This window comes from Podarcis erhardii, assembly GCF_964252035.2.
Source record: "Podarcis erhardii genome assembly, chromosome: 7".
In the NCBI taxonomy this organism is placed as follows: Eukaryota; Metazoa; Chordata; class Lepidosauria; order Squamata; family Lacertidae; genus Podarcis; species Podarcis erhardii.
This window is the reverse complement of record NC_138511.1, coordinates 3,096,019-3,123,789: the sequence shown is the minus strand read 5'-3', so window position 1 is coordinate 3,123,789 and position 27,771 is coordinate 3,096,019. Positions and strand designations below refer to the sequence as shown.

At 44.5% G+C, this 27,771-nt stretch overlaps 2 protein-coding genes and 1 long non-coding RNA gene across 3 annotated transcripts in view; 2 read left to right on the top strand and 1 right to left on the bottom strand.

Annotated features, from left to right (window-relative positions):
- The window catches only part of LOC309347177 (maestro heat-like repeat family member 5), a gene marked incomplete at its 3' end in the record, with an annotated part of 142,448 nt that overhangs the window by 100,756 nt on the left and 13,921 nt on the right, over positions 1-27,771 (bottom strand). The gene's annotated exons all lie outside the window — the stretch shown is intronic.
- On the top strand, positions 2,216-6,484 carry LOC309346410. The gene is made up of 3 exons (XR_014158623.1): positions 2,216-2,558; positions 5,354-6,095; positions 6,209-6,484. It is a non-coding gene; the product is annotated as an uncharacterized lncRNA (long non-coding RNA).
- Positions 17,550-19,098, top strand: PURB (purine rich element binding protein B). The gene has a single exon (XM_081870060.1). It carries the CDS (start codon positions 17,835-17,837, stop codon positions 18,888-18,890), a length of 1,056 nt encoding a protein of 351 aa, XP_081726186.1. The 5' UTR covers positions 17,550-17,834; the 3' UTR covers positions 18,891-19,098.

Below are 27,771 nucleotides of genomic sequence, written 5' to 3'. Positions count from 1 at the left end.
TTAAGTGGTCCTCCAAGAGCCTCAGCCATTTTCAAGTGGTCTGTGACAGGAGTTTGGGAATCACTGTGTTAAACTAGCTTTGAGGAAGGCATCAAAGCTGGAACACTCCTGTTTGCGGATGATGGTGTACTGCAACATTTTGTTGCATATCTCATGTTATTATATATATATAATAATGAAAAATATATTTGAAAAATGAATTTGTAAATTCAACACCCTGCCCTATGTGCCTTTATTGTCTCAAGAAGGTTGGTCATCCTCCTTTAGGCCGTCATTTTAAAATGATTTATAAAACATCTGCAGATTGTGCTGCTTTTGTTGTTGCTGCCAGAATGATCGGAAGAGACTCCTCTCACAGGTTTGCTCCTCTTCCTTACAAATCCAGGGAACCAAATACAAACCTTTGACATGGAAATGAGTTACGCAAAAGGGAGCCATAGCCCATCCTCCTTGCCTATTATTGCATGACCCCATTTTTAAAACACTCTGTCAAGGAAGCAGCAGTTTGTCTGCTAGTTTAATAACTACCCAGGAACAAAGCCAAGAGCATCAACTAAATTGTAGCAATGTTTACAGTAATGAGGCCTCTACTCCACACCACAATTACAGACCCCGTAGGCCCATAAACTAGTAGCTCATAAGTAGGATTATTGCAACTGCTCTATGATAGTGCCCTGGGGTTTGGGGGAAATTCATAATATGGGGCTCGGTGGAAGGAAGGCAGCAGGCATGAGCTGCACGCCACAGCCATTACCTTAAGTTAGCACACACCTGTCATCAGGACTATAGCCTTCCTCGGACTGTAGGGCTCCATGAAAGGATGCTAATTCACCCGCTGATCCTAAAGAGGTTCTTTGGAAATACTGTACAGTGGTACCTCGGGTTAAGTACTTAATTCGTTCTGGAGGTCCGTTCTTAACCTGAAACTGTTCTTAACCTGAAGCACCACTTTAGCTAATGGGGCCTCCTGCTGCTGCCACGCCGCTGGAACACGATTTCTGTTCCCATCCTGAAGCAAAGTTCTTAACCTAAAGCACTATTTCTGGGTTAGCAGAGTCTGTAACCTGAAGTGTATGTAACCTGAAGCGTATGTAACCTGAGGTACCACTGTAAATGTAACTTCCCTGTCCTCTCTGAGGGAGCAGACCTCTCTCTCGAGTCTAGACTGTGCCCCTTTCAAGTTGCCGGTGTGAGTGACGCTAGCATCAAGGCTTCCCCCAAAGAATCCTGGGAATTGTAGTTAAAGGTGCTGAGGGCTGTTAGGAGTCTCCAATTCCCCTCCGAGAGCTACAATGCCAGAGCGGTTTAACAATAAATTCTTCTTCCCAGGGAACTCTGAGAATTGTAGCTCTGGAAGGCAAATAGGGGCGTTTTTAACAACTCACAGCGCCTGTGCTGGTCCAGGGGGGAGGTTACCGTGGGGCGAGGTCCAGGACCTGAGTCGAGGGTCGGCAGACAGTCCTCCACGGGCGAAGCGGGGTCCACAGCGAGCAGCCGGGCAAGGACAGGAACTCTGGGGGAACCGGACTGGGTGCTGGCCAAAACAGCTCATCAACGACGTTGCTCCCACAACCTGGGACCGGGCCGACTGGCCTTTATCTGTTCTGAGGCCAGGGGTGGTCCCGGCCCCTAGGAGACCCGCCTCTCTTGGCCTTAAGGTGAGCACTCCTCCTGGGAGAAACCAGTTCCCTTCGCCTCTCTGCCCTGAGCCTCTGCAGTTCAGGAGAGGCTGAAGGGTTACTGGGCCCAGGGGGAGACTCACCTGCAGGCACTGAGTCCTCAACCACCTCTGGAGCCAGAGTGGAACCACCTGGGGCCTGCTCCTGAGGATCCGGCACAGGTGCAAGTGCTTCAGAATCAAGGCCCTGCCCCAATTCAGCCGGCCCTGGAGGTGGGGACTCCTGTGCAGGCTGGGATTCCTCTGGTTCAGCCTCTGAATCGGATTCCCAGGCCATCCTGTACAGCGCCCTTAACAAACTTCAGCTCCCAGAATTCTATACCCGACATTCCTCAGATGAAAAGAGGGACATTTCTCACTCCCCCAAACTGACCCTTCTCAACCCCCCATTTTTTGTGTCCCTTCCCCCCAAGCATATCCACCACCACAACACCAATGGGACACAGCACAAACACCCTCCACCATTCTGATAAAACCCCTTGATCCTTATTCTATTCTATTCTATTCTATTCTATTCTATTCTATTCTATTCTATTCTTTTCTATTCTTTGGTAGATTTACAAAACGATAAACACACATCAGTAAAGGAATTTTAGAAAGGGGAAATATAAGAAAGCTCCTCTTTCTTCTCAGCCAGGCTGGCCCTGCCTTCTGCCTGGACCCCAGAGCTGCCACTGCCATCATCACTGTTGCTCAGGACAAGCACCAGTTCCTCCTCCTCCCTGAGTGCTGGTGGGGGAAATAGGGACATCTGGGATCAACTCAGAAGCTGGGATGGCTTTCATAATTCCAGGACCGTCCCTGGAAAATCGGGGTCCCTGGAGGGTATAGAATTCTTTGGGGGAAGCCATGACTGACGTGGCATCGTGGGGCTTGAAAGGTATGGATGTGAAAGCAGGTTTGTTAATTTTTTTGAGAAGCTGTACGGAAAAGGGGAAGAGAGTAGCATAGAAATAGCGAACTACTTGGATCAAGAAGTAAGAAAATATTTTATAGAAGAGGACTGTGTACAACTTAATAAAGAGGTCTCAGTAAAAGAGGTCAGGGATGCCATTAATAGGATGAAGAACGGAAAGACCCCCGGACCGGATGGCCTACCCGCAAAATATTATAAAAAACTGATAGATCTATTAGCCCCGATATTAACGGAGGTAATTAATAATATCTTCCAAGGGGGGAGGATTCCAGGTTCCTGGAAGGAGGCGTATATCACGCTTATTCCTAAGACCGAAAATGAAAAAGTAGACATAAAAAATTACAGACCAATTTCATTGCTGAACTGTGATTATAAGATCTTCGCAGATATAATGGCAAGTAGGCTTAAAAAGCACTTAAATAGATATATACATAGAGACCAAGTAGGATTCCTCCCGGGAAGGCAGCTGAGGGACAACGTCCGACATCTTTTGGACTCCATTGAGTACTTGGAGGCAAAACCAGACATACCAGCGGCTCTCATTTTTATCGATGCAGAAAAAGCATTCGACCGTGTTTCCTGGGAATTTATGCTACAAAATCTTGAAAGGGTAGGAATAGTTGGTCCCTACCTGAAGGGTATTAAGGCGATATACACAGAACAACAGGCTAGGCTGATTTTAAATAATTATTTGACTAAATACTTTCCAATTAGAAAAGGCACAAGACAGGGTTGCCCCTTGTCACCCTTGCTGTTTATCATGGTATTAGAAACAGTAGCAAATAAAATAAGAGCAACCTCGAACATCAGGGGATTAAGAATTGGAGAGAAAGAATACAAACTAAAGGCCTATGCCGATGACCTGGTCCTAACTTTGGAGAACCCAGTTGAAAGTACTAGCAGAGCGGTAGAGCTCCTGGAAGAGTTTGGTAATCTGTCTGGATTTAAGTTAAATAGAGAAAAAACTAAAATATTAATAAAGAACATGACTGAGCAGGAGAAATTACAGATGGAACAAAAGGTGCATATTACAGTAGTAAATAAAGTGAAATATCTGGGTGTTTGGTTATCCCCAAAGAATATTAACCTGGTGGAGGATAACTATAATAAATTGTGGAAAGAAATTAAGAGGGATATAGACACCTGGCATAGATTGAATTTATCCTGGACGGGGAGGATGGCCTCGATAAAGATGTGCATACTCCCGAGACTGTTATTTTTGTTCCAGAACCTACCAGTTATTAAAGGTTCTGCCTGCTTTAAAAATTGGCAAAGGATCCTGACCAAATACATTTGGCAAGGGAAAAAGCCTAGGGTGAGACTTAAATACTTGATGGACTCCAGGGACAGAGGTGGTTTCGGAGTACCAAATTTAAGACTTTATTATGAGGCAGCATGTTTACTCTGGATAAAAGATTGGGCCACTTTGAAAGATACTGATCTATTAGATTTGGAAGGATTTGATTTAAGATTCGGGTGGCATGCCTATCTTTGGCAGGAGAAGGATAAAGTCCATAGAGGCTTTTATAACCACATAATAAGAGGACCACTCTTAGAAGTCTGGAATAAGAAGAAAAAATTGATCGAACAAAGCACCCCCTGGTGGCTCTCACCCGTGGACATCATTAAAATAAAGAAATTAAATATGACAGGTAAAAGATGGACGTACGAGGATATCCTAGTTAAGTCAGAAGAAGGGTGGAAGTTAAGACCGCTTGGCGAATTAAAAGAGAAAATTAAGGATTGGTTTCACCTGCACCAAATTAATGCACTATGGCGTGAACATAAGAGACTAGGTATGGGAGAAAATAAATCTAGATTCCAAGTGGAGATACTAGAGTGCAATAATAAACTACTCTCCAAAATGTATAGGCAACTACTGGAAAGTGAAAATAAGGAGGAGGTGGTAAAAGAGGTGATGATTAAATGGAATAAAGACTTAGGATATGAGATAGAATATGATAAATGGGAAAATTTATGGAAGAAAGGTATGAAATTTACCGCGTGCGCCGCTCTGCGAGAGAATCTAGATAAGATGATGTACCGCTGGTACCTGACTCCGACAAAACTAAGTAGAATGTACAGAACAGTAGATAACACCTGCTGGAGGTGTAAAGATAAAGTAGGGACCTTCATCCACATTTGGTGGACATGTGAGGAGGTGAAGGGTTTCTGGGGACAGGTCTATGAGGAGTTAAAGAAAATTTTGAAGTATAACTTCCCCAAAAAACCTGAGGCGCTCCTCCTAGGGTTGATAGGGGAAGAAATAAAAAAGACGGACCAGACCTTCTTCCAATATGCCACCGCTGCAGCGAGAATTCTAATAGCAAAAAAATGGAAATCATCTGAAGTCCCTACAATTGGAGAGTGGCAGGTGAAACTGTTTCAATATCAAGAACTTGCGAGACTAACACAATATATTAGACGGGATAATCCTGTAAAGAAGAAAGAGGATTGGACTAAATTCTTAACCTATATTGAGAACAATTTTGGAATTAAAAATTTAACAGTAGACGTTGCTTAACTCCTATGACATGTAAAGACGCAATGGAAATAACTGTAGAAGATATATGTAGAATTTATAATCCAAAGCTGAGATAATTGGAAGTTAACTGTTTGTATGTGTAAGTTTTCTTATCTGTATAATTTCTTTTTTCTTATTGTTTTCTGTTATGTTTTTCTATTATGTAATTTTTCTTTTTCTGTATGTGCTTTTTTATATGTTTCTAATAAAAAAAAAAAAAAAAAAAAAAAGAAAGGTATGGATGTGCCCTCTGTCAGGGCCTGCTTACTGAATCCAAGACCTGACAGGTGCTCTGGTATTTATAGGGGCCCAACCAGAGGTATAACATGGCCTGCCAACCTCAGGGGCTGATGTTGCTTTCCATGCCAGTCTTCAGCACTTATAAAATGAGGTCAGTTTAATTATTCTTTATAGAAGATAGGATCCAACCAAGATCCACCGGATGGGATCCACCAAACTGTCTCCACACAAAGGATCTTGGGTTTGGATTGCACTGTTTAATAGGCTGCTCACTGACCACTTTGCAAATGCAGCAAGATGAAAATGGAGAAAGAATCAAAGGAGCAGAGTCAGAATCATGCCAAAAGGGGGGGGGGGAGCAACCACAAATCAGCCTCAGTCAGAGCAGAAATGTGGAGGAATTTGCTGATCTCACCAACTCTTCTTAGTCACTGTGATTAGCAGTCAGCTCTATTGTTCTACATGAGAGTAGCGATAGATGTTGCCATGGTTTGCGGAAGGGGTATCCATGGCAATGCTTCTATGCAGCCCACCAGACGTGGGTGTTACCTGTGCTATGGATGAGTGTATAAATATCAGTTTACCTGAAGGTGGTGACCCATGGTTGCCATGGAACCCACAAGAGCATCTTCTCTGGAGAGGGGGTTGTCATAGAAACAGTGCTGTCTCTATGGCAACAGTGCATCATTATTTCCCCTCTTTCAACTGAAATATGTTTAAAGAACCTGTTGAGGAAAGTATGTGCATTTATTGGAAGTAAGAGCCAATATCCAGGCCTGGTATGAAATATTAGGGAGGCTGATGTGCAAACCCGCTGAAGAGATACATTTGTTTCTTCTTTGCATTTCAGAGATGCTGTAGATCAGGGGTTCCCAGCCGGCTGTCCATGGACCACCAGGGGTCTGCCTGCAGCATGTCTGTGAAGAACCAGGCCTGTCGTTGTGAATGGTGGCAGTGGCAACGACAACTACAGCTGCTCCAGGATGGACCAGAAGTGATGGGCAGGAGGAAGTGGCCTGAAAAGGGTCAAAAACACATTGCACCTCATGTATTACAATCTGAATTCTTGGGACTCAAATTGTATTACAAAAATCATATAGCATATAACACAGTGCATTACCATTGCTACAGTAGGCTGATGAATCATTAAGTCGTCCACCACGACCCTCAGCAATTTTTGAGTGGTCCATGGGAGAAAGGGTTTGGGCATCACTGCTGAAGGTTGAACCAGATATGAGAAAATTGGCTCCAGTTGTCCTTTACTCACCTCCCTTGCCAGCCCTTTGGTGTCGGACCTCAGAAGCCTCCTGTTCTCACTTCATGCTGCTCCCCAATCAAAGAATGTGTTGTGTAGATAAGGCCTTATCCAAGCTGAGGGATACTGGCACTGTGACCTAACCCAAGCCTTGCTTCCCCTTTCTGGGCTGTGACTGTGCAAGATTTAAACTGTGTTTCCCTTTAAATCCATCTGTAATGCTGATGTAATCCTGACCTTGGCTGCAAAGTACAGTACTTATCTGCGACAGGTGGTATTCAGCCAAGTGTGAATCAGAGAATGCATACTTCCAGGGATTATGCCTCTTTGCCCCTCTGCCACCCTTAAAAAATTCAAAATTCTCTGTCCTTCATGTCAGCAAACTTTGTGGTGTTTCCATCTTGCATCTTAATACAACTCTGTGGGAACCAGATACCGTGGCACAAACACCCTGCTCTTCACAGCTCCATGTCACATTCTGTGGGAGCAAGAGAGATTTGAATTCTCCTGCCCACCTCAGGACTGGGTCAGAGAGTATGAATCCTCTTCTCCACTGTGGGCCATCAAACATTTTAAAAAGAAAAGTTTAGTTGGTTAATAAAAACAATCTTTCATAATTTCTCTTTTAAATTCCATATTATAGTAATACAAGTGGGGGCTGCAAGAAAATGTTGCTATGTTTAGCCCTCCTGCTCAGAGTTCCAGTCAGCCAGCAGACCATGCAGTCTCACAGAATACTCCATTCCGCTGCACTCCCCCAGTTTCCAGGTTTCTCCTAAACAGACATGTGACAGGCTTTTAGCAGGAAGTTATGGAACATGCACTAGTGGGAAGCAAAGCAGTATGACAACCCCAAATATTCTGCAGGCACAAATGGCATTGAAAGCATGATGATGCGTAACAGCCCGAAAAACATCATGAGCCCAAATCATGATGAATGTGCAATAAAAACAACATCTCGAAGGACCCTCTGACCAGAGAAATATTAGATGCTATGAGAAAAATACAAGCCTAATTTGGGGATAATAAACTAATGAGTGTAAATCTGAAGACTGGTGCTCTCCTGCAACGTATGTTTAAATTGCAGTGGGTTAAAAAACAAATAAATCCCAGAGCATTGCTTAGCAACAGATCCCCTGATAACAGCAAATCACTCTGGAAGAAAACTCAGCTGGGTCGGCCCTTCCATTAGGCAGAATTGGTGGCTGCCACAGGCATCAGGCGCTGGATGGAGGCGAGGAGCAGTGGTGGTGCTGGAGGACAGAGCTCTGTGTGCCACACGGCCGACCCTAAGCAAGCCTGCTGGGACCTCAGGTGGAATTCCACTGGCAGTCTTTCCATTTTGCTTGTATTGTTTATTTCCAAATGCAAGAGAGGGGGGACACCAAGCAAACTGGCAGGTGACATTATCAATAAAAATGTTCCATCAATTCCAGTATAAAACTATAGATTAATACAGGCAGTCCTTATGTCCAAATAGGTATCTAAATGAGACTGGTGATTATAAGAAGTAGCAGCTGATGAGTGTTTGCCCTTCCAGGTTTGTTTCTTTTTATATATATAAATTTTATTTTAAAGGTTTTTACATACATTATTATTTGCATTAGTCCACAAACCATCTCAGTATCTTTATGGGGGTTCTTCCAACCCCTGGACTTCCCCCCACCCTCCTCCCCAGTTTCCAATAATTATCTCTTCTCTTTTCTGCATCTAAATACCTTAAACCAAACTATTAAATTTCCTTTTTAAAATCCTTTGTCAAATTATATTACAAGTGCTACTCCAATCCTGCTAACTTTTTTTAGAGGTTTGCAGTGCTCCTTCATATATTCTATAAAGTTAATCCACTCTTTTTCAAATTTATCGTCTTCTTGGTGTCTAATCTTTGCCATTTCAGCATAGTCCATCAGTTTCAATATCCATTCTTCTTTTGATGGGGTTCGTTCTTCCTTCCATCCCTGAGCATACTGTACAACATTCCTGCTGCTGTCATCGCATAAATAAATAAACTTTTTTCTCCTTCGGTAATTCTTCTCCTGTTATACCTAATAGAAAAGTCTCTGGTTTTTTTTAACAAAAGTTATTTTAAACATTTTTGTAACTCATTATAAATCATTTCCCAGAAGGTTTTTGCTAATTTACAGGTCCACCACATATGATAAAATGTACCTTCATTATCCTTACATTTCCAACACATATTAGACATTTTCTTATATATTTTTGCAAGTCTTGTAGGAGTTAAGTACCATTGGTACATCATTTTCATATAATTCTTTTTTAATGAACAGCAAGCAGTAAATCCTAAATCCACATACCACAACTTTTCCCATGAATCAAGTTGTATATTATGACCCACATCTTTTGCCCAATGTATCATTACAGATTTTACTTCATCTCTCGTCTCCCATTCCAGCAACATTTTATATATTTTTGACAGAACCCTTTTGTTATTTTCCAACAAGTCTTTTTGTAATCTTGCGAGTGCTTGGCAGGGGGTTGGACTCGATGGCCCTTGTGGTCTCTTCCAACTCTTCTATGATTCTATGATTCTTTCCTAAATCCCACTCCTTTATCCATTTTAAAAATGTCATTTAGCTGATGATATTGGAGCCAATCAGGTAACAAATGCCTTATATTCTCATAGTTCTTCAGTTTCAACTGATTTCCCTCCTCTGCCAGCAACTCTCTATATGTTGCTCATTCTTTTTCCATATTTAATTTTTTAACTGAGAACGCTTCTAGTGGTGATATCCACCACAGGGTCTTATTTTTCAATAGATTCCCATATAGAGTATATTGATTTTCTAACAATAAGATTCAAAAATCTTCCCGCTTTGTTTCTTAGCCACCAATAGGGATAGACCCTTTTGTCGCCCATCCGTTTTGTTGCCAGTGCTTTGTTGTCAGTGTTGAAGTAAGAGTCAACTGGCAGTCTAGTTGGTTTCAGCATGTGGAATGACGCTGGTGGTGGGAGCCTTGTTCTTTGTCTGAAGCAGCAAAAGGCAGGCCCTAAATCTGACGGCTGCCTCTTTCTCAAAACCTTCTGCAAAGCTGAAAGTAAAATAGAGACAGAAACAGTAGCAAAACGTACTTGAATTGGCTCTAACAGTACCCCCAAGGCCAACGTCAGAGGGAGAAAACAGTCTGAAAATTTGTTTGAAGCTGAGTTTTAAGTGCTGTGGCTCCTACAAAGGACCATGAGGATTGTGGTTTTGTGCAGAGGGACAATATTCTGTATCTGAGACGCAGGCCTAATCCTTGAGCACCTGTCACAGTCCTTTTATACATAACTAGCGTGCTAAGAGGAAGGCATGCTTGGCAAATCCACACCGTGATCAACTTCCGCCCGGAAACCTACGTCCCCACTGTGGAAGGACATGAATTGGCCTCCACAGTCACTTACGGACTCACTGCTAAAACCGTGTTTATGGAAGACAATCTTACTCGGCTGCAAGTAACTGCCAAAGAAGAAGAAGAAAGAAGAAGAAGATACATAACTAGCAGGAAGTGCCCAGCACTATCCAGAAATGAGAAGACATCAAAAAATATTGTGATTTTAAAATGGATAGTGCAATTTGTGTGTGTGCATGCGAGCACACTCACTCTCTCTTTCTCCAAGCCAGGACCCCAATCAATTTGGAGGTGGGAACTAATGTTTAAATACGCTTGATTTGGTCTGCCACTTGATTCAACATGGTCTTTTGACGTTCACCTCGGGAGTCCTTGAGCCAAGTTAGGTGACAATATCTTCGGAGGCATCCAAATCAATGTAGTTTGCACTCATTGCACCCAAAAAATGGGCAAAGTGAACACCAAATGTTGACAAAGGCCACCACTCCCACCTGGGCGTTTGGCAATGGTATCTTGAGAGGCGTCTGACTCTACAGAGAACAGGCAGGCAGACAAACTGCTTTCCAAGCTGCACCATCCTTTGGGATGATATTATCACAATGGCCAAAACTGATTCAATGGGGACCCCTGGTGACGGAAATGTGTCTCTGCCATCAAAATATCTTACACTCCAATGTTCCCAGCAAGTACAGTGGTACCTCTGGTTACGTACTTAATTCGTTCTGGAGGTCCGTTCTTAACCTGAAACTGTTCTTAACCTGAAGCACCACTTTAGCTAATGGGGCCTCCCACTGCCGCTGCGTGATTTCTGTTCTCATCTTGAAGCAAAGTTCTTAACCAGAGGTAATATTTCTGGGTTAGCAGAGTCTGTAACCTGAAGCGTATGTAACCCGAGGTACCACTGTAAATTCATATCAGAAGTGAACAAAAAGTTCAGGAAGCTGCATTGACCCCAAAGGGGGCAGGCGGGGGAGCCAAACAACAAATGAAGGAATACATTTCTAAGGACCAGCTACTGTATATGTCACAGAGTCCTGAGAAGTTTCAATGATAGGGCACAGCTGTTAGTTCAATACCATCCATACAGATCTGAACAATAAATCCACAATATTGTGTGTTGGATAATCTGTAAATGGGGAAGGAGGGAAGAGTGTATCTGAAAAATTCAAATAAACTCCAGATTCTGCCAGGCTGCACCCAGGACCTGCCTTCAAATGAGTGCCAGTGTGTCTAAACATCAGGAAAAACTTTCTGACAGTAATAGCTGTTGGGCAGTGGAATGGTCTCCCTCAGGAGGTTGTGGACTCTCCTTCCTTGGAGCTTTTCAACCAGAGGTTGTATGATTCTATGACTGTAGAGTTGGAGGGACCCTATGACCCTATGAGTCTTCTAGTCCTAAAATGACTTTGCCTCGTCTAAGTCCATCTTCTGTGAGGAGAGAGGTGCTACAGAAAAATGTGTGATTCGGTCCTTGGTATTGATCCAAATATGCATGCACATGCAATGGTCCTTTGGTGAAAATAAATAGCTGAAATAATATTTTAAAAAGCAATTGAAGATGAGAAACTTCAGACTAACTCTTTGAATCTGGTTGCCTTAGAAGCAGTGTATCACAAACACTGTCATGTGGAATTTTTAGCAGATGCCCTGAATGCAAACAGATGGAAGTAAAATATGGAGAATAATTATTCTTGGGCCAGTCAATTCTCAGGACTGAATTACACATTGCAATAAACACACTTTAAACTTCTCCTCAAAGCAGACCCACTGAAATTAATAAACATGACTGTTAGATCCATTAATTTCAGTGGGTCTCCTCTTAGTAAAACTAAGACTCTGGATGGTTGGAAAAGGTAAGTTTTGTAGAGAGAGAACTCAGTCCCTGAATCCAGTTACCAAATCTGCATCATGCTCCTACGTACGCATTTTGAAAAGTCACAATCCCATAATTTTTCATGAACCAGGATGAAAGGATGAACTAGTAGGATCCTGCTATTGATGGGTTAAATCTCCAGGCAGGCAGGAAGCCAGCTCCCCACACCACACTTCTTGGCCAGAGGAAGTTATCTTTAGAACTGTAGGCATGTGGCTCCCCCCCCCCCCTGCTTTGCACAGCCCCCCCCCCCAGGATCAGTTAGCTACTGAAGAGCTCATGCCACAAGGATCCACTTACAGACCAGCATAGGCAGACAGCAGCAGCTGGAGGTTGAGTTATGTGCCTGCAGTGGAGACTAGGTGAAAGGGTTTGACAGGGAGCAAGCAGGAAATATAATATTAAAAAATAAACCTAAATAAAGGAGGAGAGGGAAACAAGCCTTTTAAAATGAGGAAAACCCATCTATGATCACAGCAATAGAATAACCAAATGAATGCAATGCAATCCACACTCTCACTGGAGCAGATTCCTGGAGCAACCACAATTGCTGCCACTTGAAGATTTGAGTGAAAGGTGCAGTCCACAATGCGGGATGCTTTTTCTGTTAGCAGGATTTCCTTTTTTAAAAAGCTTCATTTGCAGATGTTTCATAATTCCATTATAGCCCTGGTCTGAAACATGCAGAGCACAGAGGATATTAGGATTGCCTTCCTGGATCAAAGATCCATCTTGTCTGGTTCTGTTTGCAATGGTGGCTGGTTGAGCACCTGTAAGATCTTATTGCCAAGGAATGATTCTGATGGCCACCCTTTGTTTGTTCTTGGATTTGGCACAAGGAGAAAGAATGCCTCTAAACAGGGAGGTTCCAGTTCAGTATCAGGGTTAATAGCCATGGGCAGCAGGCCCCATCTGCATCCTCTGCTCCTGGATGGATGCTGTTGGAAGAAACAGAATTCGGGGTTAGCATGATTTAAGATTTATCCAGCAGAGCAGTTATTAGGGCTGCAGTCCTATATGCATTTCTCCCAGATAATCCTCATTCATTTCAATGGAATTTAATACATTTCAACAGAATGTATTTCAAAGTAAATACATAAAAGTAGGATACAGCTAGGATAAGCAGATGCAAAAGGGGGAAGAAGTCCTGTACCTTTAATATTGAGTCAGGAACCCTTTTTCAGCCATGTCTCCTCAATGATAACTTTCTGGACTGCCAAGAGCCAATGATGGTCATTGGTCAGCATTAGGGGCAAAAGTGGGCAAAACAACAGATGCAACTCTTAATTTTGATCAGTACTCTATGCTCAAGCCACGCAAATGTCCAAGGTTTCTACTCCACTTCCACAAACCCTTTCACCATCCAGGCAAGCAAGAAGCCCTGTCATAGTTCAAGGAAACACTGCAGCCAGGCTAAGGCAGTCTAGAAGAGCAGAGAACAGGGTAAGGGATGGGGGCTTCCTATGTTCCAAGAGCCACATTCAGCCCACAGGGCAGAGGTTCCCACATCTGCTTTGCCATTGTTTAAAATCATGCCCTTCCCCCTCTGTGTTTCTCCATGTCTGCTTAATTCAAACTTCTGTCACTGTTTTAATCCACCACTTTCTCTCCCTTCTCACTCCCAAGTTGCTGCCACTGCTGTTGTGCAACATGTGTTCACCTTTGCTCCCCATCCCACCATAACTTCATTGCAAATCTAAGGCTATGATGCAGGACTACAAATCCTCCAAAGGGGCCTATGTGATGACATTCTTACAGTATTACAGCCTTTGGCTGCTGTCAAATATTTGCTTTGCTGTTGATACATACCAGGGGTAGCCAACATGGTGCCCTCCAAATTCTGTTGAACTATTAGTCATGCTGGCTGTGAATGATGGGAGCTGCAGTTCAACACCTAGAGGACACAATAGTGGCTGCTACCTCTGCTCTATTTCTTTATAGCCTGTCTTGGATTTACCTGTGTCAGAGAATGGCTAGATATAATGGAATGAATGCACAGGTCAGTAAGAAGTTGGCAACCCAGTTAGGGGTGGTAGTCCAAAAGCCAATGCTGGGAAATTGCATATTATCATAGCTTAATGCTACTATTGGCCAGCCCCGTCCCCCCAGTAGCCATGAGCCAAGATGAGAGAATGAGCCATACACCAAGTTCAGCCCTTCTGCCTTAACTGTAGTACTATCACAAATTGTCTAGCTTCTAGGAACCATTTTTCACATCAATTTGTCTGCTAGAAACTCTGCAGCTTTCAGCAAGGACTCCTTCCACTTTTACAGAAGATTCTCAGACATCATTTACGGTACAAGCTCAGTTCATGTGCACTGTGGCACATAACCAAACACTCCCACAGCCGTGTAGTAGAAAGAGAGCTTATGCAGAGGTGGGCAAGCTTTCCTTCAAGAAATATTGTCCCCCATTATTGATCTTCTCATTGAGAAGCCCCTCTCATAAACCACTAGGGTGTTCTTGACACAATAATAGTGACACAATAATTAGTGCTGTCTGGAAACACTATAGAGCAACAACTATAAGGAACTACAGTATAGAGAACAAACATTTGTGGTATTAAAAAGTTGTGGGATTTCCTCAGGAAGATACAGGATATACACTGATTGTTAAGGAAGCAGTGTGACCAACCCCAAAACTTTTGAAGGCACAAACAAGTAGAGTCACGTGACTACCCCAATAGCATCATGAGCAGAAATAATAATGAACGTGCAATAAAATGACCATCCAGAGAGGTTCTGAAAAACAAAAATTTGCCATTTCATGATTTTACCAGCAGAGGTCTCCCAAGACCTTTGAATCCTATAACGTGGACATTATTAATATATCAGTTCCTGTTAAGCACCTCAACTAACAAAGATATGCAACCTGTTAGCATTCCCAGACAAGGAGATTGGCAGCCACTCTGGGTCATGTCTCTCTTTTTACAGTACTAGTCACAATCCTGTCGACCCTTGAAAGCTGGGAATAGGATGCGGCACAAATGAAGAGCCCTCGATGACCTGCTTTGCCCTCTGCAAGCAGGGCAGCTGGGGAAAGTGATCTTACTGTGTGTTGGGAACACAAATTACATTATCCAGCCAGCACTTAAATCCTCTCTCTGAGCTGAGCACAACTGAAACAAATTCCTTGCCAGCAAGTCTTCATTTTCACAAAGAAAAAATATTATTCAGTAATTGATTCTGCAGATCTAAAAATCGAGGTCTTGGAAAAGGGAATATCTGAAGATGGCTTCTTAAGCTTCAATATAGGGGAAGGATGCAGATGCAGCCATCATGAAAACCTGCCTGTACACACATACACACAAGACCTGGCTGGTTCCAAGACCTCCATGCTGGTTTCTCTTATGCCCTAGAGATGGAAGAATAGCCCAGGGTTCATTTTAACCTTGCCTCCTTATTTGGCTTGTTAGATTCTACTAACTGGTTTGAATTTCTTCCTTTCTGGGTTTGCTGCCTCCTTGGCTTTTCCAGGTCTTGAGAGACCTTGTAAGAGCTGCAGAGGGAAAATGTCATCCTGTGTAGGTTCCCTCCAACTATTACAGCAGTGCCCGGACAGGAGAATCTGCACCTGGCTGCTTTCCCTTCTATGCATCACTTAGCGTAAGGATGCGCCCCTCTAGAGTTGCTGGAATACAGCTCCCATCATCCTGACTACTGGCCAGGCTGACCAAGGCTAATGGGAGCTAGGGGCTGCATCTGGCCATTTGGGCAGCGGGCGTGTCTATGTACCCTTGCCTTTCCGGTCAACATACCTCCAGCCTCCAAATTTCCTTTCTTTTATGCCAATAACTGACAGATCCTGCTGTTCCTAAGTGGCACATGAAGCCTGTCTCCTGCCCTTTTCTTGGCTGCTCCTTTCTACAGCTCCATGGCTTCACTACTGTACCTGCTGTTTCCCCTCTTCCTTCCTCTTCCTCTGGCTTCCAGCCAATGTTTGCTACCCAGGATAGCTAGCATTTTTAAAAGGTATTGGGGGGTAGGGGTGGGAATAAACCACCCTTCAGGTGGCAACCTTGGGCACATTTGGTCAGACCACACCTGGAGTCCTGTGTCCAGTCCTTGGTGCCACAGTTTAAGAAGGATAGTATTGACAAGCTGGAAGGTGGGCAGAGGAGGGCGACCAAGAGGATCCAGGGTCTGGAAACCAAGCCTTATGAGGAACGGTTGAAGGAGGTGGATATGTTTAGCCTGGGAAAGAGGAGACTGAGAGGAGATATGATTGATATCTTCAAATAGCTCAAGGGCTGTCACATGGAGGAGGGAGCACGTTTGTTTTCTCCTCCTCTGGAGAATAGGACCTGAACCAACGGATTCAAGTTAGAAGAAAGGAGATTCCAATTAAACATCAGGATTGGATTCCCTGGGGTGGACGTGGACTCTTTCTTGATTGTTTTTAAGCAGAGATTTGATGGCCATCAGTAACGGATGATCTAGCTGAGATTTCTGCAGAGGTTGGACTAGATGACCCTAGGGGGTCCTAATATAAGAATTAGAGACCCAGGGTGTAGATTTGTTTGATTTCCAGTATTAATTGCATTCAGCCTTTGGCTAGCATGCATCCATGAATGATTCCTGCATGTTGTGACTCTCTCTTGCCTCCCTCCCACGCTGCATTCCATCTCTCCTATCTGACCCTGAAAGTGGTACAAATGGCAGGATCTTTTCCTCTGTCTGTTGTGAGTTAGCACGGACATCTCCTTGAAAGATTCCAGATATGGGAAAGGACTGTCAACAGCCCCACTGAAGGTCTGGTTGCCTTGACAACCGTCCGATAAGTTGTAAGCCACATGTTTTGGAACACCCCAAGGAAGTTGATCCCAGGGTGGAGCCCTGTCTCTTCCTCTCTCTTGATTTGTAAGCTTTTTCCATGTATGTAGAATGTTTGATGTCTAATGACTCTTTTTGTGCTGTGCCTATAAAACCTTTGTTCTGATGCTCCTCTAAGCGGTGGTACAGCTGAAATAAATGCCAGGTCCCTCCTGAATGCTGGACTTGCATGAATTTCCTTGGCTCTGTGTTTTATTTAAAAGGTGGTCCCTTCCAACTCTGCCATTCTCTGATTTAGCTGAGAGCGCAGGAGCCAACTGCTAGGGGCCCAGGTCCCTTTGCCCCCCATAAAATATTTGAAGCGTAAAAGTAAAGGACCCCTGGATGGTTAAGTCCAGTCCAAGGCGACTCTGGGGTTCTGGCGCTCATCTCGCTTTCTAGGCTGAGGGAGCCGGCGGTTGTCCACAGACAGCTTTCCGGGTCATCTGGCCAGCAGGACTAAACCGCTTCTGGCGCAACGGGACACCGGGATCGAGTGCCAGAGCGCAGGATCATCGGTGCCCCCCCCCTTGAGGGGCTTTGCCGCTCCACTGGTGCGCGTGCGCCACATCTTGTGACGGGTTGCGCAGGCTGGGGCTCAACTGCCCCCCCCCCAATGTTTTATGAGAGCCGGACTCCAGAGTGCAGGGAACTCTGCACATGCTTACGTGCAAGTCCCGCCTTTTCTGTCCCCCCCCCCACAAAAAAGGGGTCTTGCGCTTCTTAGGCCTGCGAGGGGGGGCGGGCGAGAGGGAGTGCGCAGGCGCCAGAGGCGGCGGAAAAAGCTTCGCGCTCCTTCTCTCCCTCCCGCTGGTTTCTTCGGGGGAGGCGGGGCTTAGCGTGGAAAGCCGCTGACTTCCGGTTGTGGATCCTCCCTGGACTCCGTCCGTCCGCGCGTCCCGGAAGTGGGCATTGGCGCTGCAGGCGGGGCGGGAGGCGGCGGCGGAAGGGGAGGCGGCCTGAGGGAGCGAAGTGCGTGTGAGGGAGAGCGGGAGAGGGAGAGAGAGAGAGAGGCAGAGAGCGGGCGGGCGGGCGGGCGAGGAAGGCGCGCGCCTGCGCGAGTGTGTGTGTGTGTGTGCGCGCGCGCGTGCGTGTGTGGAGGAGGAGGAGAAGGCGGCGGAGAGCCGGACGGGCGGAAGGCAGGCTGGGCCTGACGGCGGCAGAAGGAACCCGAGGAAGGAGAAGATGGCGGATGGCGACAGCGGGAGCGAGCGAGGGGGCAGCGGGAGCGGCAGCGGCGGAGGCGGCGGCGGCAGCGGAGGAGGCGGCGGCGGCTTCCAGGGACACCGGGGCGGGGGCGGCCCCGGCCCGGAGCAGGAGACGCAGGAGCTGGCCTCGAAGCGCCTGGACATCCAGAACAAGCGCTTCTACCTGGACGTGAAGCAGAACGCCAAGGGCCGCTTCCTGAAGATCGCGGAGGTGGGCGCGGGGGGCTCCAAGAGCCGCCTCACGCTCTCCATGGCGGTGGCCGCCGAGTTCCGGGACTACCTGGGCGACTTCATCGAGCACTACGCGCAGCTGGGGCCCAGCAGCCCCGAGCAGCTGGCGCAGGCCTCGCCCGGCGGCGGGGAGGACGGCGGGGGCGGGGGCGGCGCGGGGCCCCGGCGGGCCCTCAAGAGCGAGTTCCTGGTGCGCGAGAACCGCAAGTACTACCTGGACCTGAAGGAGAACCAGCGCGGCCGCTTCCTGCGCATCCGCCAGACCATCAACCGCGGGCCGGGCGGCGGCGGCGGCGGCGGGGGCGGAGGGCCGGGCTTCCCCGGGGGCCCGCCGGGCCTGCAGAGCGGCCAGACCATCGCGCTGCCGGCGCAGGGCCTGATCGAGTTCCGCGACGCGCTGGCCAAGCTGATCGACGACTACGGCGCCGACGAGGACGAGCTGGGCGGCGGCGGCGGGGGCCCCGGCGGGGGGGGCCCCGGGGGCGGCCTGTACGGCGAGCTCCCCGAAGGCACCTCCATCACGGTGGACTCGAAGCGCTTCTTCTTCGACGTGGGCTGCAACAAGTACGGCGTCTTCCTGCGCGTCAGCGAGGTGAAGCCTTCCTACCGCAACGCCATCACGGTGCCCTACAAGGCCTGGGCCAAGTTCGGCGGCGCCTTCTGCCGCTACGCCGACGAGATGCGAGACATCCAGGAGCGCCAGCGGGACAAGCTGTACGACCGACGAGCCGGGCCGGCCGGGCCGGGGAGCGGCAGCGGAGCCGGAGACGATTCCGACGGAGACGATGTAGACGACGACTGAGCCTCTCCCCCCCCCCCGTCCTCCTCCCCCCCCCCGCCGCCTCCTCCCCGTCGCCCCCTCGCTTCTGACAACCCCCTTCTCCTCGCCTCAGCCACCTTCCGCTCCGGCGGGGAGGTTGCCATGGAGTAGGGGACGGGGGGGAGCAGGGCGGGAAACCGGCCCCAAGCTTCCTCCCCACCTCACAGGCATTCTTCTGTCATGGGGGAGAGAGAGAGAGAGAGAGAGAAAGCTTGGAGATTACCTGCCTACACCCCTGACCGGCACCACCCCTGGAGCGCCCTCCTGATCTCTAGCTCTGTGAGCCTTTTATTTTCCCCAGGGATGCAGCATCTGTTGGGCTTCCCGACATCATTGCCTCCCCTGCAGAGAGGAATCTTTGTGGCCTCAGCTAACCTCAACCTTGGCCCGCCCATGGCGGAGAGAAGGGGGTCTCTGCCATCTAAATCTGCCCTGCCTTCCGAGGCTGCTCCTCCACCCAATGGCTGAGATGCTTTATTTGGGAGGAGGGGAGGGAGAGTTGTTACTTGGATCTTGACTCTCTCTTTCACTTCCCTTCCCTCTTGCATTTCTGAGATGGTGCCCCTCTACTCTTGAAACCAGCATTCTGGAGAATAAAAGGCCACTGAGCATTGTTTGAAGGAAGGGGAGAAGCTACCACCCCTGTCCAAATCAGTGGGGGCATGGGGCTTATTTTGAGGGGGGTGCAGATCCCGATGGGGAAAGTCGTAGAGATCAATCATGGACTTAGACCAGCAGAAAATGGGGATTTAAATGGCTCGGGGAAGGGGACATAGCAGGTGGGCAGGGGAAAGAAGCAACCAACTCAAAATAATTGGGTGGGGGGAGCCTGTATCTGGACCAATGTCCATTGTTGTCTTTCCTCCCCCCCCCCCCTTTGCAGAATTGTTTGTTTTATTTTGGGGGTGCAAATTGCTAAGCTCCAGGTGCCTGAACTGGAATTGATAAGTGAATTACTTTAAAGCTGGCAGGTTCTAAAGATCTTAAATGGTATTTCATTTTTTTTTTAATGGGGGTTGCAAACAGGTAGATTAAAGAAAAACAGGCATAAAGCACAAGGCATGCAGAGTGGACTGGTCGCTGCTCGCTAAAGTTCTTCCCCTTCTCTCCAAATAAGGTGAAAGCAAATAGCTTTAATAGGAGGTGGAAACTGGAGCTGTCTTTCTGCTGACTTCAAAAGATGATCTGGTCAAAGAAGTGAAATCTGTAGCTGGGTTTTTAAAAAGCAAAATCTTGAAATTGTAATTTGGCAAAGGAACTGTGTGGCTACAGGTCTGTGAAAAGAACCGTGTAGGAAAACGGAAGGCTTCTTTCATCGTGCAAACTAGTGGACATGAACACAGACACCAAGAACCTCAGGTCCAGAAGTCCAGCATCAGTTATTCTTTTAACAAGATTTTTTTTAAACAAAAAGAGAACTATCCATTTTCTCAGTACCTCACATTATGTTAACAGCAGAGTTGGCAAGAATGAATTGATGGGATGGATTGTTCAGAGCAATGCATGTCCAGTTGGAGCTTGATATCCATCACTAAAAAGGAGCAGAAACAACCCCACAAAAGATCTGTGACTGAACGTTCCCTAGCAGCGTTTTACCATCTTCACATTTTATTATAGACTGGCTACTGCCAATTTATCCAGCTGTCCTTTCCAAACAAAGTTGGGTGTCTCCACCCAAATAATTGCCTCATCTATATTTTGAATGGATTCTTAATCTAAAATGATATTTTTTTAAAACAAATGAAGTCAGACCTATTCCCTCCAAAAGTGTTTTTAGATACATTCTATACTGGCAACTTTGAATTGAATGGAAGTGTACTGTTCACTACAAAGTTTCAGGTATTATTTGTGCAACATCTTAAGAGAGGCAGGTAAACCTTCCTCTACAATCTTTTTTAATTGTGCATGCCTGTCCTTTATTTGAGCTGCCTTTTTAATTTATTGCATACCCTTATTACCTTATTTTGGTATTACTCTTATCTATACTATCTTTGTTTTGTATTTATTAGAAAGCAAGGAGACATAAAAGGCATTTCTTCACACGGTTGTCACTGTAGTGGGGAAATTTGCAGGAATTTTCTTTAGAAAAATTAATTGGTTTTACTATAGCTATTATAAAGATCTGCAAATAATGTCAGAATAGTTTACCACAAGATGTTCAGCCACACATATAATTGTTTATTTTCAAAGATATTTCTTTATTCCCAGTGTCCACAGTAGATATTTTTATTGTATTTTTGAAGAAATCTTTCTTTCCATTTTTCTCCGTCGCAAAGAACTTGTTTCCTGAATTGTAATGGGAGCAATAGTATTTCTTGATGTTTTAATTACATCCGTATACTCGTACTGTATTTTGTACTCTCCAAGGCAGCTGTTTTCAATAATGTCCTGCTGTATTTACCTATGTATTTTTGTTCAAATGTATGTAGTTCTTTGCTCCGGAGAACAATTTTCACCAACAAAAGTTTCAGCAGGTTAACTGGGATACCACAGCCCTCTAGGATTGCAGAAAACTCTACTTAACTAATTAGAGCTCTAGGCAGCAATGAAAATTGAGGCTGCAGATGCTTGGTGTATATTGCTGTAACTCTTCACTCATTTTAAACCAATGTACAATACTTGTATAGACCAACAATGTTTTGTTGCTTCAGTGGTAATTGGGTTTTTTTTCCCCTTTTGTTGCTCAGCTGCTGTGAGCCAATTAAAATGCAGTACCTCTCCTTTTCAGGAGATTTTTTTTTTTCTTTTTTTTTTTTTTGGCTGAATTGCAGTAACTAGTCTTACCTTTGTATTACGTGGTAGTGACAGGGTTTGACTGTCCCTGGCCAGTGGCTACATATGCTATAATTAGCTGTCTAGGAAGTATGTGGAAGTAGACAGAAGCATATATCAGTTGTATGCCAAGAATGCTGCCATATATGGTGTTGTTTTGGCAACCAGAAAAAAATATTCTGTAGTCATTAGACCAGTTAAAGCATTGTATATTGGGTACACAGATTGACACATGACCCTCCAAGGTATGTAGGTGGTGACAATGCAGTGTGTCAGTAGGAGAGTCTCCGTGAAAATACTGGGCATGCTTGTGTCCAGCTTAAGTATAAATGGTAAGATTTTAAATGTTTTGAGTAATACTGAGGTTATCTCACCATAGCAGGTTAACGGCCAAGCCTCATGCTATAGGAAAATTAGTCTGGTGGCACAAGCCCTTGTTAGGTGCAGGGGTTTACGGAGGAAAATCCATAGGACTCTGAGAGTGAGGGAAGGGGGCTTGCCTGGCATCTGTAGAGCTTTGAACCTCTCCTCCCTGTTGTAAAATTTGGGACTTCTGTGATTAAAATAGTGGAGATTGCAAATATTGTATTGTTTAAGGGTCACTTGGAAGCATTGATTGGCCTCTAATGAAAGATGAATCCTATTTGGTGTAGGGATAACTGTTAGAAATCTCACCCCCCCCTTGCACACATTTGTGCACTTTGTACAAACTGCGCCTTTAAAAGAAAAATCACACTGCTCTCTAAGCCTAGTAGTTTTGTCTCAACAATTGGTCCCTGCAAATTCTAAGTAGGCAGACTTGTCCCTGTTCAGAGTAGCTTCTGTTCATGTGATAGGGATATTCAGCCATGTTGGAAAAAATGTACTGCCTGGATTATATCTCAGATGAATGATCTTGTTATTCCTGTTTATATTCTTGTGCTTAAATGTCAATTTGGGTAAAGGCTTCCCCATTCTTGGTGCTGCAGTTAAATTGTGTCTTTGAATTTTTCTGCAGCAACATTGACAGTACCTCAGTGCAGTTTACAAGCTGCCGTCTGGCATATCTGTGCTTAAAATAGCTCAATTCCATAAATTTACTGGAGTTTAGCTGTCACACGTTCAGGTATGTTGAGTTATGTGGCTTGTGGATCACACTGTTGTCTTTAAAATGTCGGTTCTGTGTGAGGGGGAAATGGGCAAACCTCCCTGTGGAGTTCTGCATATCCAACATTTCTAGACTTCTACTGTCCTTGGAGTGATGCATCTGCTGTACAAAACAAAATGTAAATCTTGTATAGCACCAAAAATTGTAAATATTTGAGGCATACAGGTATAAACACCCGTATCTTTAGCTCACATCTAGTTACGGGTTCTTGTTCTTCTTTCCATAGCTGTCTGCTGCAGAGCGGTTGCAGACCTAACAGTGAATGCTTTTTCTTTTTTCCTCAAATAAAAAGCAGTCACTGTTGCTTACCCTGGAATCCGCTCTGCAACCACAGATCTTTTTAAAAATAAATTAAGATTCAAGCTTCTGCTTCAGTTTCTCTCCCCAAAAACACACATTCTTATCATGCCCTGGCTTACAATTTTCAGGATAATGGGCACAAGATGCAGGTTACAATAAGCCCTCATATTGAGTGGTCCCATCATTGACTGCACGCTTCAGGTATTGGAATAGCTGAGGATGATTTGTGATCTGTTCCTGTCATTAAAGGGGACATTGGAAAAGTGACTAACTCAGGCTACTTTTCACTTGTGAGGGCAGCAGTTTTGTGATTTTGGTGGAAAACTGTTCAGTGCATAAACATGCATGGATATCTCAATGTTTTAACAGAAAGATTATGGTACTTTATCTGATGCACAATTTAATCTCTCAGCAGATATTCAGTTATTATTTAAAAATAAATAAACTTGTGGCCTTGACTCTTAACTTAGTGGAAGGGAGGAAAACTTAGTTTTTCCCTTTAAAAGTGGCACTTTTTGGCTTCAAAATTATTCTAATACTACGTAGTTCTTGGTAAACATGTTGTTGATATGCTTCCTTTGGTAAAATGGTAAATGTATTGAAGTATGTTTGCTATGAAACAAATTTAGTTTTTTAAAGGGATAGTGTAATTGGGATTACCAATCTACTTGAGGCTAAATATTTAAAACTTAATGGACCCTGATACTTTTAATATGCATTATTCAAAATTATTTCTGGAAACATTGTGTAGGCAATTTAATATTACCCACCTTAGCTTAGAGCTTACCTATGCTACAAATCTGAATCTTTTTATACCAGAAGAATATAAAGACTTTCCTCAAAGAAACATTAGTTTGATGAGAGTGCTGGGAGATTTGTAGACTCTCACTGAGAGGGAATGATGATTAAACCAGTTTAGACCTATATGCTTTGAGCTATTGCACTCAGACCAGTCTTCTGCAGTCTTTCTGAATGCCAAACTGGTAGTGGCAGGTCTCTTATTATGTATTTCTTGATTATTTGTTCACTGATGAATTTGCGATGTACATACTCTTCATGGTAGCTTCCTTCCCCCATGTTCTTGATAGTCTGATTCCAGGTGTGCTAGAGGTATTTAGAAAGCTTGCCTCTTGTCCAGCAATGGTGCTTATGGTAATTCAGTGTCAGCAAAATTACTGTAGCAATTTGTTGTGCTTGAGCATTAGCCAGATCATCTTAATTGTCAGGTGGCATTTACTTCTTAAAATTGCATACTTGGGTTTGATTTATTAGGTTGATTGAGTTTGGCTAAGGTAAGGAAAGACTGGTTGTAGTAAAAAAGATTTCTTCCTCCCTCTTGCAGGTTCTCAGGAACCTCATCTTTTGCACTTTGTAGTTTTTAGCCAACAGAGGAAGAGTTAAAAAGAATTAAGACTGACAGGTTGCTTTATTGAGGTATTGTGAGAGGAAAGCACGTGGCTGAAGCATAACAGCTGTTTCGTGTAAGGTTCCAGAGAAGTTTAATATTGGAAGCAGACATTCAAACCTGTGAATGTGGCCATGAGCTGCTACCTCTCCTACCTGTAGAATGACCGTTAATCTGCAGCGGTGTTAGACTAACTCCATCTTAATATAATGAGGTTGGTGGAGTATATGGTGGAGTAAAATTTTCCTTTTTAATAAAATAAAATCCCAACATTATGGTCTAGTCACACAAACAACAGGTATTTTGCATAGTTGTAGGGAGTAAGCAATAACACAGTCGCTGGGATCTAAAGAACTGAATTGCTAGCTGGGTGTGCTTGAGGTGGGGTTGGTCTTGTGGTTCTTAAGGAGGAGCTTCAAAAGCAGTTAGTAGCATGGGGGATCTCTTCAGATGCGAATAGCCCAAAATTTCACTGGCTATGTACTATTCCATTGGGCACAGTGAAAGTGTTTCTTTGGGTCCCAGCCTCTCATATTCAACTTGCAGCAGTATAATTAAGGCCAGTTGTGTAAATTTTCTCGTATCTGATTTGACAGAGGAGAACTAAGTTGTAGACTTCAGAGCAGCACAACTAAAGTCTATGGGACTGTTCCCAGAGTCTTTAGAGAATAACTGTTCTACCATCGCCCAATTTTTTGAGCATGAGAATCATTAACTTGCCAAAAATGCTCACCTAAGGAAAGAAGAATGTTCCAGGATGTTTACTAACTGATTTCTAATCAGTAGTTACCATGACATTTTTTTTGCTAGCCTTCTCACTCCAGCTCCTCTTTTTTTTAATCTGACAAGGGGAAGAGTGGGGGAGAGCTCAAGGTTTCAATGTCTACTAGAAATATAGAAATACCAACACAATTTTGTCTCTTAAATTCCGTGAAGGGAAGGTTAAGTGTGCTTTGTCAAAGCCATTTTGTAATAAGCTGCTATGTAGCCTTAATCTCATAATGTGCTGTGTGTGTGTATAGGTACATATACACATACATACAAAGTAAGCGGCCCACAGCAAAGAAGTACAAGTTTGTCAAAGCTATTGTAAATGTACAGGAAAGCTTACTGCTGCTTCCCCCACTCCTGGCCTATCACTGCTTCCCCCACTCCTGGCCTATCACTGCTTTGTGTAGCCAAGGTAAACTCTTTAAGACTTGCAGAGGACATAATTTAAAACAGCAGTCACTGTGCACCATTTTAACCCAGGCAAGTTTCCAAGACAATATGTTTAATTTCCTGCCCTGCTTTTTCTGTGTTGAAAGGCCCATCTGGTTAGAAAATCCCATATTTGAATGCATGTGGGATTTACAAGAATATAGCTTAATCTTGTTGTTTCTTCACACTGCCCCTCTTCAGAATTGGAGCTGTTGACTCAGGCATGCTCAAATGTAAAGAACCATGATAAACAAGTTAGCCAGTTATCTCCTAGCTTACATGTGCTGTGAATATTTTAACCTTACCAGCATTTGTAGAGAGGGGCCCATTAGGAGAAGGCAGGTCATTGGCCCAATAATAACATTGGGTAATAATCTGAGCAGCTCTCCATACTACCTTTCCCTCCAGCACTTTCACATCATCCTTGCTGGCCTATTATTAAGAGGAAATGTGTTAGTATAGATTGCTGAAGCTGCATTCAGTGATTTCCATGCTACTAAGAATGCTGTGGTTCCACAGAAGCCTATCAAGTTCCTCAGTGAGAAGACTTTGTCCGCTGTCTCAATGTCCAGCTGCACAGGAAGGTTAGGGCATTTTGGAACATAACCTTTCTTGGTGAGAGGTCTGATCAGTGCCCGTATTTAAACATACCGTAGAATCTTCTGCAGTGCACAGGTTGCAGCAGATGCTCAAGGCAGGCAAAACCCTATGTGAAGCAGCTTCTCTGAGGAGGTGATATGTTTGAAGGTCAAGCAAATGTTGAGCAATTGCAGCCCGTACTGTAGGCAGCTTATTTTTCCACATGTTATGTTACCAGTTGGTGCTGCTAGTCTTCCATGTTTTGCCAAGGCTGGTGGAACGAACACTCATAATCTGGTTTCCAAGTCTCTTGCTCTTTCTCCTTGCCTCATTGAATTAACCTTTGCACTGCAGGTGGATTTTGCAAGCACAGGTCTTCCATTGAAATGAATGGATAGTGCCCCCGCTGCTGTGCTTGCTGGCGTAGCCGCCAAAGTCCATTTCCAGCAGAGGATGCAGCAGTCAGCTGCCTCTTCCAGTTAGAGGTATTGCTTACTACAGATACTACAGTATCTGTTGCTCAATTTGATGCTAGCAGATTTGTCAAAAGTGATATGCAGGATTATAAAGAAAGGGCAGGGTGGTGCAGAATCGCTGCCCTTGGGAAGTGGAGGTTTTGCTGGGCTGAATGTACAATTTCAGTAGTGAGCAAATATTTTAATTTGGTATAAAGTTGAGAAAACCTTGTGTAAGTGATAATTGATCATATATGGATGTAATCAGCCCATATGTAAATATACACGTTTGTACATTGTATACATAGAAAGAAATGTCTGTGTACATGTGTATGTATTTATAAAAACATGTTTCTCTGCTAGATAGTAAATGCAAAAGTAGCTCTAATTTTATATCTATCTCTCTATATATATCTATATATTTAAAAAAAACACCCCTCTATAAATATATTATATAAATGCTAGACGTTAATTTGTAGTAAAATAGATCTGATTTCAGGAATATCTGCTGAGAGACCAAAAAGTTCACTTTTAAGTACCTTAATTAAAGAATAAAGTTTATTCCTCTTGTTTATTTTTTTATATAAAAAAATTTAAATGCACTTTAACTGGCAAAACAAACACAAACAGCTGCGTGGTGCAGTTTCAAGCATACAGAGATGTTTTAAAAGTGCAGCCACCCATTCAGAAATGTTCCTTTCTCACCCATCAAGCAAAGCGCTGGAAAGTATTTACAGTCCCAGGGCAAAGAGCTGCCTATTTGTCTTGCTGCCTGTTGGCTGAAGCTGAGATTCTGATTTCCCTTTTGGGGAGGGGGGCTGGCAGGACTGCTTTTAAAGAGCAATGCAGATGCAGCCAGACACTACAGGCTGCTGTCAAACAAAGGCAGGTCCTGGATTTACCACTAGCTGACTAGCAAAACAACAACAAACCAGTCCAAACGACATTAAGAACTCCTCGTGCTAGTTGAGCACTCCTTACCATAACAGGTTTTTGCAAATGGAG

What these genes read in the sequence shown, in the direction of transcription:
- PURB (XM_081870060.1), top strand. Translation starts at nt 17,835, where the DNA reads ATGGCGGATGGCGACAGCGGGAGCGAGCGAGGGGGCAGCGGGAGCGGC.